General features: G+C 28.7%; 2 protein-coding genes across 4 annotated transcripts in view; one reads left to right on the top strand and one right to left on the bottom strand.

Annotated features, from left to right (window-relative positions):
- Nucleotides 1-3653: 3653 nt before the first annotated feature.
- Nucleotides 3654-12522, bottom strand: part of LOC134834085 (frequenin-2) — a 32799-nt gene continuing 23930 nt past the window's right edge. For 2 of the 3 annotated variants that reach the window (XM_063848626.1, XM_063848625.1), the window contains exons 3-9: nt 9907-9931; nt 9795-9843; nt 7830-7919; nt 7475-7553; nt 4438-4526; nt 4041-4184; nt 3719-3809 (exon numbers count right to left, since the gene is read on the bottom strand). In XM_063848626.1, coding sequence (XP_063704696.1) covers nt 3783-3809; nt 4041-4184; nt 4438-4526; nt 7475-7553; nt 7830-7919; nt 9795-9843; nt 9907-9931 — 503 coding nt within the window. In that variant the 3' untranslated portion in view covers nt 3719-3782. Of the gene's footprint in view, nt 3810-4040; nt 4185-4437; nt 4527-7474; nt 7554-7829; nt 7920-9794; nt 9844-9906; nt 9932-12522 lie in introns of all 3 variants that reach the window. The other variant, XM_063848627.1, reaches the window with a different exon arrangement.
- Nucleotides 5064-6777, top strand: LOC134833390 (probable cytochrome P450 9f2). Its single transcript, XM_063847699.1, has 2 exons — nt 5064-6262; nt 6327-6777. Exons 1-2 carry the CDS (start codon nt 5064-5066, stop codon nt 6727-6729), a joined length of 1602 nt encoding a protein of 533 aa, XP_063703769.1. The 3' UTR covers nt 6730-6777.

The raw sequence follows: 12522 nt of genomic DNA, 5'->3' as shown, positions 1-12522 counted from the left end.
TAAATTTTTAATAAATAATTTTTATTATTAAATATTATAATTATATTCTATAAAATTAGTCAACATTAGTCATTAAAACGAAGCGGTTTTTTTTTCTCCCTTAAAATATATAAGATTTTGCCAAATCGAGCTTAAAAAATTATTTTGTACTTTTTGGAATGCTTTTCGGTATAAATGATTAATTAACATGTGATAGAAAAAAACGTATGTCAAGTATTCAGCTAAATTTCTAAATCTCCTGTATATTTTTGAGCTTTTCATTCATTTACGGTTTCATTATACACCTTAAAAAATAAATATATAATATGTTTGCCTTACATTACAAAAATAACAATCGATCAATTACTTTATAAATAAAACAAAGTTTTTCCATAATTGGTAAAAAAAAATCATAGAGCGCATTAGCGCAATCTTGATGTTCTATATGTCTCACACACTGTAGCTGTATTTCAATCTACTTTCTTTATAGTTTACAAACAAAAATATATAAAAACACAAAAATAGTAGATTGATTGTTAAATAACGTTCAAGTGTCTATTGAATAATTGATAACTATAGGAAAGTAAAATAAAACAATAAATTGAATTCTACTTGGTCTTCTTATAAATTTGAATGAATAAATAAATATTTATTTAATGAAAAGAAAAGATTAAACATGAATCATGATTATAATCATTTTTGTATAAAAAATATAAATATTAAAAAAAAAACAATTTTTCGATGAATTTACTCTTCTTACCTTACCTTGAATCTTGATAATAATTCTCCTTACAGGTCTTTTTTTAATTATAAATGTAATTAAAGCGGAAAAAATATATATGATAAATGATGTGTAAATAATGATTTGATACATTTTCACAATTTTGTTTTGTATACAATTAATTACTGAGATGAATAAATAATAATCACGAAAAGATAAAAGAAAATTTATAATAAGCGATAAAAAAAAGAGAGAATTTAATGGTATAGACGTTGGGATGCAAATAATAATAAAGAAAGAGTTTATTTAAAGGATATATTTAACAAAAATAAATAAAAACTGGAAAAATCTCAAATTTTGTCAAGTTATAATAATATAAACTAATAATAATATAAACACTAAATAAAAATAAAAATGATCTAAATAATAATGATAAAAATTACCACTATTAGTGTTGAAATCTTGAACAAAATACATAAATAATATTAACTAATAGAGAAAAGATGATGATAAAATAAACAAAATAATAAATCTTATGTGAAATTGCAATTTAGAAAAAAAATATTTAGTTTGATGTTTATTTTGATTAAGACAAAAAAACTAAAAAGGTAAGTCTGAATTCTGTTTCTAAAAATAAATAACTAAAAGTCTTTATTTAAAATCGTTTCAATATAGTATTTATTATTCACTTTATTAATTTCATATTTAATTAATCATAATAATTTATGATGAAAATAACTCTTTTGATCAATATATTCTTTTATAATTATAATATTTTAACTCGCACACAATTTAATTATCATTAAGTTATTAGAATAAACTATCTTTTGTGTTTTATGTATTTTTTCGTAATAATTCATTAGTTTTTAATAATAAAAAGTAATAAAACAGCATTGTTTGATTATTGAATTTGATATTGAAAAATGATTAAAATTCGAACAAAATTCTATATTAAATATTTATGAATGACTTTTTTTTATTTATTTATATTAACTTTTCGAATTTTTGCGCTTTCTGTTAACTTTTTGTAAGTTATTTAAGTTATTACAAGTTAAATTTTAGAGTTTAGTGTAGTTTATGATTTATATATAAGTATATTTTTTTATGTATAATAGTTAATTAATTTATTATTTATAATAATAATAACGAACAATTTTTATATTAATTAATTTTTAATTTTATAATATATATATTTATTATGTTTTTCTAGCAAAGAAATCTCATTTCTACAATTTTTATGTTTTTTTTTTAATATTTTTTTTTTGTCATAGAAGGAAGCTACAAGATTGTTTGCCATAAGAGTATTTGTTATCTAATATTTTTATTGGTTTAATAAGTTCACCATTCTTTTAGAACTTTTTAGAGTGTCAAGCATTTATGACGAAAAAAAGCAAATATTTATATTTGTTTTTCATTATTTTTAAGAGATGAGGAGAAGATTTTATTTTTCATATTTATGACTTTTTATTATATAAATTTAAATTTTTTAACATATATTTAGCCAAGAAATAATGAATGTATGTTGATTGTGTTTTATATCACAGAAATGTTGAGAAAACAATAAAAAAGGAAGCAAGTTGATTCATTTTTTTAGTTATCATAAGCTTTTGGTGATCATCGGTGATTGCAAGCAACGTGAAGCTGTTGTTATCTAAATATGTATATTTTATGGATGGATGCGTGTGTGGTGATACAAAATAAAGAAAAAAGCATATCAAGCAAAAATATTTTATTTTATTAATATTTGAAAGGTGGATATTTTATTTTATTAGTTTTTAATGCTTTTAAAATATTTTGTTAAGATTAAAATTTGTGGACAGAATGGTGGTTTCAATCTCAAGTTTGTATTTTTTTGGGGTATTCGATGGTATTCATAGTTTTAAGAGCATAAAGAATCTAAATTTCATTATTAGGATTGTTCAAAACGAATTTTCTAGGTAAACTTTTAATTATCTAACTTTTCCCCTTTATTGTATAATATATATCAATAAAGTAAATTTATTTATTTTAATAATAACAACACTTAGATTATTTACTTGATAATATTTTTTACCTTTTTCTTTTTTATTAAGTTTTTTTTCTGTTCATATTATTTGTAAAAAAGCTAAACTTTATTTTTTTTCTTTTAATTTAATTTTGAAATATAACTTTATCTACCACTTTACTTGTTTTTTTTTTTAAATATAATATTATTATAGGCTTGGCAAATAACATTATAATAATTTTTATTTTCTCGCTGGATAGTGTTGTTTATCCAGTTACATAATTATTTTGAGTGCTGTTGACGCTGAGATTCAATTCCGGTGAATTTTTATTTGTACAGTTTATGTTTAATTTTTTTTTTGTTTACTTGTTTTAAAAACCTACTACAGTACAACAACAATATGTAATATAATTAATAACAACATTTTTCATTGCTCTAATTTTCCTCATATTTTCACATTTTTTATTATCTTTCAAGTTATTTATTTATTTTTTTTTTCTATTAAATTTATCATCTGGTCGCTGCTCGGAGAGTCTCGTTGCACGACACAGCAACAGAATTAATAATAATAATAATAAAAACGAGAATTGCATAGTAATGAGAAGAAGTGGAAATGAGTGGAGAAGAAGATATCGATTTTGTATTAATTTTATTATTGTCGTCACCTTTCCGGACGACAGCCACGAACGAGTCTAACATTGGATGCGGAAAGAGAGGTGCCGCAGAAGAAGTAGAAGTAAGAGTGGAAGAAGATGAAATTTTCTCGAGACAATTATCTTTATTAATATTATTATTAGTTATGATAATCTTCATGTGTATCATCATCATAATCGTGGAAATAAGGATACTCATAATCAGAATAATGCCATAGTTGTAGTAGTAGTAGTAGAGGAATAAGAAAAAGGTAAGAATGATTTTTTTCCTTAAAAATACAATATTATCATTATTAATACAAGTATAATAAGTAATAAGTATAGTTTTAGTAGTAATAATTGATGTTGATTGCTGTAGTTGTAGTTTTCTTTTATTACTTTCTAGTGAATAATGTTGCTGCTTATGAGTTTTGGCGTTATTGCGTTTTTTAATCGCCACCCAAACTCAAAGCCTGCATGAAGAGAAGAAAAGCTGTAATTAATCATTTCAAAAGAGTTTCATGGGTGCACATCCAAATATATTTTGAAATTTGATAAAAATTGTATTTACACACGAAAAAAAGAAAGAAATATAAAAAAAAAGAAAAACACAAGATGTTCGTCAACAAAAGTGTTTAGCGTGTGTGATAGAAAGAAGAAGTATAGAAGAAGATAGAAAACAGAAAAAAATAAACGGAAAAAAGCTCAAAGCACAATTCCTTACCTGTACGATTCGAGGATCTGCTTTGCTACCTTCCCGGAATTCCTCTAGCGTTAGTCGGTCATCGTGATTCTTGTCCATCTGATCGAAAATCTTGTCGACACGTTTTTGCGGAGTGTTTTCGTCCTCAGTTTGGGGTTGTTGTCCCTAAAATTAAACAAAAAATAAAAAAAAATAAGTGAAATGGCATCATCCTATGTAAACAAAGTAATTTTTTTATGAGAAATTTATTTTGAATTTTATTTTATTGTCATTTAAGGTCAATTTTCACATCAAAATATGATAATGTTGAATACTCGGAGAAATAAATTGTCCATTGTTTAAATTTTTTTCTCATAAAATGGCATTTAAACCAAAAATTCCATAAGAGGATAAAATTGTTAGCGGCAACATTACTTACCACCATCTGATAAATTGCATCAACTATATTGTACATCTCCTCTCGTGTTATGAAACCATCGTTATCGACATCATACAACCTAAATGCCCCTGAAATGCCAAAAAAAATAAATGAAAAAGTCTGATTGATGCTAAAAGTTAGTTAAAACTTTCATTCACAGCAAACAACTTTCAAAGACGTCGCATTTTTTAGTTCTAATGAAATTTCATTTGAGGGATTTTTACACTTTTTCCATTAAAAACATACATTTTCGTTCTAATGAAAAGTTATTTTGTCGCAAAAAATTAATTACATTTAAATTAGTTTCACTCTCTTTTAATGTATGGAAAATTTTAACGTAATAAGAAACGACCAATCTTCTTTTAATGAGATTTTTTTTATAGCAATACGTTAATTTTTGTATAAATTTATGTTTTCCAATTAACTAGTTTTTATCTTGAATTTATTTTTAATATAAATAATCACACAAAAAAAATTGATTAGACCTTGAACTTGATTCATTCAAATAATTATGTCACCCGAAGATAACTACGAAGTATGACGAAAATATGTGTAGGCTAGTAATGATGGAATAATCATGATTTGTTGATTGAAGTCAGTCTCTATTAGTTAAGTGACCGATAAAAATGGCTTGTTTTTTTGCGTGTATTGCGGTGTTTTTGACGATTTTGTACCTTATTTGGAAACGTACCATCAAAAATTTCAAATATTTCGAAGAAAATCAAATTCCGCATTTGCCTGGCTACCCAATTTTCGGATCGTCCTGGAAAGAAGTCTTCACGAGAAAAGCGTTTCCAGAAGTTCTTCAATCGTACATGCAAAAATTTCCGTCACACCGGTTTTTTGGCATTTACAGCATGGGCGGCAATAAAACGTTCGTGTTGCAAGACCCGGAACTCATCAACGAACTATGCGTAAGGAATTTTGACAATTTTGTGAATCATCCGCAATTTTTCACGTCCACGCACGACGAACTTCTAAACAGTTCACTCACAATATTACGCGACCAAAAATGGCGTGATATGCGAACGACCCTGAGTCCAGCGTTTACGGGTTCCAAAATGCGTATGATGTTTGATTTAGTGCGTGAGTGTGCTGAGGACTTTGTCACGTACTGCAAAGAAAATGTCAACAAGGACACAAAAACGATGGAAATTGACACAAAAGACATTTTCTCAAAAGTGGCCATAAATGTAATTTCTAGCACGGCCTTTGGTTTGAAAGTCGATTCAGTGCGTGAACCGGAAAATATTGTAACATTCCACACCAAACGTGCCTTTGATGGGTCAAGTTTCACGGCAATCCTGAGACTCATGACGATTATGACACTGCCAAAAGTCGCGGATTTTTTCAAGATCAGCTTCACTCCAAAAACATCGCAGGATTTCTTCAGAGATTTAGTTAAAGACACAATCGATCATCGTCGTCAGACCAAAGAAACCCGCAAAGATGTCATTCAGCTGCTGATCCAAGCGCAAGACGGTACCTTAAAATATTCCGAGGATGAAAATAACGAAAAATCTTTTGCTGTTGTCGAAGAATCTGAAATCGGAAGAAGAAATATTTCAACAAAACAATGGAGTGATACTGATATTGCAGCTCAATGTTTCTTATTTTTCGTAGCTGGATTCGATACCACATCGAGTTTGCTTACCTTTTTGACATACGAGCTGGCCCTGAATGAGGACTATCAAGAAAAGTTGTTTCAAGAAGTTCAAAAAACGAAATGTAGCCTAAGAAATGGATCAATCACGTATGACGCGTTACAACAAATGGAGTATTTGGACGCTTTTGTTTCAGAAGTTTTGCGTTTCCATCCACCAAGGTAATGAAAGCTCTTCATTTTTATGGTATTTCTTTTTTTTTTGACAAAAATAATCTTTTGACAGTGTTCTTACTGATCGCGTATGCAACCAAGACACCCTAATATTTGATCACAATGACCGTCAATACACAATTCCCAAGGGAGCACATATTTGGATGAACATTTATGGCATTCATCATTCCCACAAATACTTTGCGAACCCAACGAGATTTGATCCTGAAAGATTTTTGGGCGTGAATAAGAAAAAAATTGTTTCTGGCAGTTTTATGCCTTTCGGAGTTGGTCCACGTGCCTGTATTGGTACACGGTTCGCCTTGATGGAAGCGAAGCTCGTTATCTACACGCTGTTATCGGAGTTTAAATTTAAAATTTGCGATAAGACATTGGTGCCGATGCAGTATGGGGACGGATTCTCGTTGACACCAAAAGTACCGTTGATCGTTGAATTGGAAAAACGAGTTAAATGAATAAAATTTTGTTAGTCGTGTTAAAATAATCCTGGACCCATTCATCAACTACTGAAAAAAAAACTAAATAAAGCCGCTCATTTTCAAAAATAAACTTTTCATAATTTTTCAATTTCTTAACTGGATAGTATTTTAACTGGGTTTTCAGTCGTTTCATATGAAATAGTATTTCAAAACAAGTAAAAATTTGTGAAAAGAAAATTTAAAACAAATTTGGAGCAGGTTAGTTATGATTTTACGTCGAAATAAGAAAACATCGTAAAAATCAATTTTGCATCGTGAACACCTGATAAAATGAATGGAGTTAAATAAAAAAGGGGATAAAATTATGAAAAAGTACTCTTCAGTCCTGAAAACTAGCAAAGCGAAATGATTGTTATTGCTGCTCTTTATAGCCATCACGCTGCTCTTCTCCGTCAAAATGAAGCACCCACTTGAAAAACAACAAAATTTCCCACATCAAACTCGTATATATGGTAAATTTTTCCAACATAGGATGCGGCATCAACGAACCATTCATAATATTTTCATTATTTATGAATGTGCTCCTGTTTTGGTGTCTTCTGTTTTTCTGCTTCATACATTTATTTACAAAACGGAACAAACAAGCACACAAGAAGAATGAAGAAAGAGCGTTTGCAACTTAAATTTCATACATAACGTAGGGTTTCCCGCAAAATTTGTCCCGCAAACAACTTTCACACTCAATAAATAACGACAAAGTTGCCTGTTTGCTTTTACTTACAATGAAGTTTCTCGTCTAGATTTCCTCTCGATGTAACTGACAGTGCACGAATGAATTCCTCAAACTCTATCGAGCCATCCTGCGGAAAGAAAATGCAAAAGAAATTAAATGTAACAGATGGCTCAACACACTAATCTACATTTATATCGAAAACAAGACGAAAAAAATTGTATTTCATGGCGCAATTTTTTTTTTCAGGACAAGAAAAGTCGGCGGTGTGGCCAACAAACATAAATAAGATTACAAAGTGCGTGGGATGAAATTTAATTCAATGCTTTTTTTCTTTTCATAAAACTAAAGTAAAAAGACTCCTAAAAAGCAGTCAAGGAAGAAAGAAAAAAAAAGTTTTACTTACGTTATTCTCATCGAACACTCTGAAAACTAATGAGGCAAATTTACTGGGATCTCCTTGCGGGAAAAATTGTTTGTATATTTTGATGAATCCCTAAATTTGACACAGAAACACAAAAAAATGAAAGAATTAGTTGTGTTATTGTTGTTGAAACAAAAAAAAAAGTTTGTTTGTCATGTTGTTCGTTAGCTGTCGGTCTGTTGCAGAAGAGTGATGGAGGTTAATGAGTTAACAATTTAGCTTTTGTTGGTTGGAAAAGTTTTGTAACGCATTTGGACAGTTGCTCGAAACAATTTTTGTGTAACATTTCATTGTGGTTACATTTAAAATAATTTAACAGACATTTTGTGAAAAGTTGTGGATTATGATTCATCTGATTAAACAAAAAAAAAACGATTTAAATATTTTTTGCGCGAATAAGTTTTTTTTTTTTAATTTTTTGTCTCATCTGGATTTTGATGATAAAAAAAAATAAAATAAATATTTAATTGTAAATTCTAAATAAAATTCAAATAATTAAATTAAATAATTATTTTAAATAATAATAAGGCCATATTTTTTGAGTACTTTTCAAAAGATGAATTTCAAATATTTTTTTTAATTTTTTCTTAAAGTAGAAATAGATTTCGGGTATGATTTCGGAAATTTTGGGTATATAATATATATATAATTACATATATATAATATATATATGTAATACGTGTATTACCAAGGTAATATGAAATCATGAGTAATTTTCGGTATTCATAATTTTTATGAGCCGGCAAATTTCGTTCGGTTTTTTGAACAATTTCAATCAAAATTTTAATTTTTAATGATGTTTTAATTAATTAATGTATGTCAAAAATTTAAATTTATGAATTTAATCTCCTTATCAGTTAGGAGATAATTTCTGTAATCTAAAACTTAGAGAAAAATATCATTTTTATCCTTTAAAAATAAATTTTGTGCTACTTTAATCAATCGAACTTTTACAAAAAATTGTCCCGAGTGACAATAAAGCATCCTTAACATCAAAAACGCACATCATATTTTTTTTATCATGTCCCAAAACATCAGTCTTGATCGCATTACGAACATTTCCTGAATAAAAGTTACTCCAGATTGCCATAAAAATGAATAATTTTTGACCTTTCTAATAAATTTATCAAAGGGAATCCCCAACGTAACAAAAGGTTCGATTTTCTTCACTTTTTTTTCCCAACATTTCCGCATGCACTACAACGTGCGTCACTACTTCCGAAAGATTCAACAAATCCGATAATCATAAAACATAAGATAATCCTCCTCTTTTTACGTTTTTCCTTTTACTTTTCCGACATTGAAAAGAAAAAAACCATCCAGTGGTCGTATCAATATCGCATTATCTAAATAAATCTGCATTTCGCATCTTTTTCTTCCAACAATTTTTTACAGCCCATTAACGATGATCGTTAATCTTTGTGCTTTATGTTTATTTTTTTTTGTGTTGTGTCTGCTTATCAGCTGAAGCAGAGAAAAAAGGTTAACGAATGTGTTTATTTTTGCTCTAATGAATAGTTCAGCTGGGAATCGATTAAAAGTCCCCTTTGATCCATTAACTTTTATTCCAGGAGGTTTATTTTTATTTTTTGCTCTTGTCCAACAATGTTACAACAATTATCGAATAAATAAAATAAAATTCACAAAAAAAACTGAAAAAACGAAATACAATAATAGGCAATTGCCGTAAAAATGTTAAAAAAAAGTTTTGTTGTACTTTTTTTTACAATGCAACAGACTGTAGAATAATCAAATTTGTTGGGATTTTTTCTGCAACTTTTTTTGTTGATCGGTAGATTTTTCAAATTTAATTGCTTGTCCGATTTTCGTATAATTAAAAGAATAAAATAGTTTTATTTCTGTTTCTAGTCTAATTCGTTAGTTACAGTTTTAAGTGGTCTTTAGTTCGATTGTCCTAAAAATACAAAGAACAAAATATGAACTTACCTGTTCCGTTAACAAACCATTCGGACAGTCTTTCAGAAATCCTTTGTGCCTGCAAAACAAACGAAAGTTAGATAATTGATTGAACGTAATTAATTGTCGAGGCGACTCTTACCATTGTCTGATTTCCTTTTCTGTGACTGTTCGACATGAAAAGAGAGAAAAAATAAATACATGAAACATTAATTATTAAGCATGTTACGGCAATTAATACACGAGAGCTGTATTTATCGGGCAATTGGGTCCAATTCCAATAAATGTTCATGCTATAAATAGCAAGTGGCTTAGAAGTTGCCACTCTAACGACCTTTTGATGGGACAGATCAATCAGTCTCATGTCCTCGACACGCAAAACAGGGAGGCCGCACGCCTCTTGCACTGATTATTTTCGTTATTGCTTCATCACGAGTGCTCGTGTCATGGCTCTCTGCGAAATGGGTTCGTCACTAATAATCATCGTAAAAGCAACATCATAAATTTTATGACGAAACACTTTTTTTTTTTCGGAAAGCGAAAGATGAGGAATGATAAATTGGGATGTCATGCAATGAAAGTACCTTTTTACGCGTAAAACATCGAAGCCAGAGAGGAATTATGTTATATTAATGCCGTATTGATGGTCTTTGCTCACGCACACGCCAACGCTCAATGTTGCTGGCTCCAAAGCAGGGGCAAGTTAAGTTATTAGGGGTCATGTTTGTTGTTTTATTATTAGGAAATTAGCAAAAAAAAAAAAAAAGTTGTGTTTGTTTTGTATGGCGAATAAACATGATTTTGTTTGAATAACACAAATTATGCGGTCATAATGCATAAATTACCGCGTGGCATGCCGTTGATGTGGTATGTTGTAAAGTCATGGAGGAAATAACATTTAGCGGGTGTGTTCTTGATTTTCATCATAAATTTTAACCCATTGACGATGGGATTGCGAAAAAGTTATAAAATGAAGGGTCACTCCTGGTTTTGATTATATTTTTGTATTGCTTGGGCAATTAAAAGAAAAAAAAAAGTGTTTCCAGTATTCAGATTGAAACTCATTGGTAGAGATAAAAACTTTCAAATTTTAAATCGCATATTTCCGATATTTCAAAAATTTTCAAGATTTTTAAGATTTTCAGAAATTTTTCAAAATTTTCCGAATTTTACCAGGTTTTTTAAAAATTTTCCAAGATGTTCTGAAATTTTATACCAATTTTTAATTTTTACTTACTAAAACTTCTTTGAAATCAGATGAAAATTTTTTTAAGATATTTTATCTAAAGCTTTTTTATCAATGTTTTATCTATAAAAATTGAATAAAAATCAAAATTAATAAAAAAATCAATAATTAATTAAAAACTTTATGTAAAAATGATAATTATTACCTATAATCGATATTTAACATAATTTTCCTTTTTAAACAAATTTTGAATTTCGCCCACACGATTTCTAACAAGCCATCGAATTATTGAATTTCATCTGCTTCAAATAATTTTAAAATGTTGTTACATGGACTCTGGACCGCTATCTACAACGAGTTAAAATCCTGTCTAACAATCTGTTATGTAATTAGTTGAAATTGATGTCAATCAATTTTATTATAGAGATAATGACAAAATTTACCGAGATATTTATCTGCAACATCCCACACACACACACACAAACACCACACATTGTCGCGCGCGAATATCGATTTGCAAATATTAGAATAATTTAATTACTTCACTCTCGTTCGACGTTTATAGATAGATTGACAGCATCACAACAAAATTTCACTCTCATTCATTCTTTTTCGTCAGCAGTCACGAAATCATAAAAAAGTACTTTAAAAGTGGTGCAGAAATCAATTTGCGTAATGGGCTGCAGCTGAGTTTTATTTTTTTTTTTTTGGTAATTGGATGGACGCTTTTTTGTATTTTTTGAAAAGTACCAACAAAAAAAGTGTAAAAATTCCGCCTAAACTCAATTTAATTTCTGTTTATTCTAAAAATTTTATAGAGAGAAACAATATTTATCCATTCTGCAAATAAATTCATTAATCATCATCGTCATTCCAACAACATAGCGAAGCAAAACGTTTAACTATTGATTTATGATTGCTACACAACAGAAATTTTGTCAAAATAAACTTTTGTTATTCTACATCAAAATGCTTTTTGCGGCTTAATTGGAATGTTTTAGACGCAAAATTGAATTTTAAACAGCTTTTGGTGGATAAGCAAATTAAAATTACAGTCAGGAAAATACATACATTTGCAATGCAAACAAAGAGCTCTACGAGAGTTTTTTTATAATTTATTTTTTGAGTGTTTTGAGTAAATTTTGTGGAATTAAATAAGATTCAATTCAATTAAAGATCTTAGTTTTAATGAATATGCATGTTAAACAAGTGTGAAATCAAACTGTTTCACAATCTCTTCAAGCGGAAGAAATGTTACAACTCAATTAAACACGGATGACAAAATCGTTCGTTGGATGGAGGCGACAGGTACTTGTCACAAATTATTAAAATCAACATTTACCGAAGTTGACACACGCAGAGTTGACCTAAATGTTAAACATTTGTATTCCCTCAATGGCATGAATTATTCAGTCCTTGCTTGCCGCATCAAAAACGACTTTGGAATACACCTTGCAGAAGTTCAATGTCGATGTCGATCAAAGTTGTTGGTGCGATATTGATTTACTTCAACATCGAGGTTAAGATTAAACGCAAGGTCATAAATCAATTTTTATTGAACAAAAAAAAAAC

This window comes from Culicoides brevitarsis, chromosome 3 (genome assembly GCF_036172545.1).
Source record: "Culicoides brevitarsis isolate CSIRO-B50_1 chromosome 3, AGI_CSIRO_Cbre_v1, whole genome shotgun sequence".
In the NCBI taxonomy this organism is placed as follows: Eukaryota; Metazoa; Arthropoda; class Insecta; order Diptera; family Ceratopogonidae; genus Culicoides; species Culicoides brevitarsis.
Note: the sequence above shows the minus strand (reverse complement) of the source record. Positions and strands in the feature narration are given on the sequence as shown.

Bases quoted from the DNA above. Each gene is read 5' to 3' on its own strand.
- LOC134833390 (XM_063847699.1), top strand. From the start codon at position 5,064: ATGGCTTGTTTTTTTGCGTGTATTGCGGTGTTTTTGACGATTTTGTAC. The intron at 6,263-6,326 runs GTAATGAAAGCT...ATCTTTTGACAG, and splicing joins TTGCGTTTCCATCCACCAAG to TGTTCTTACTGATCGCGTAT.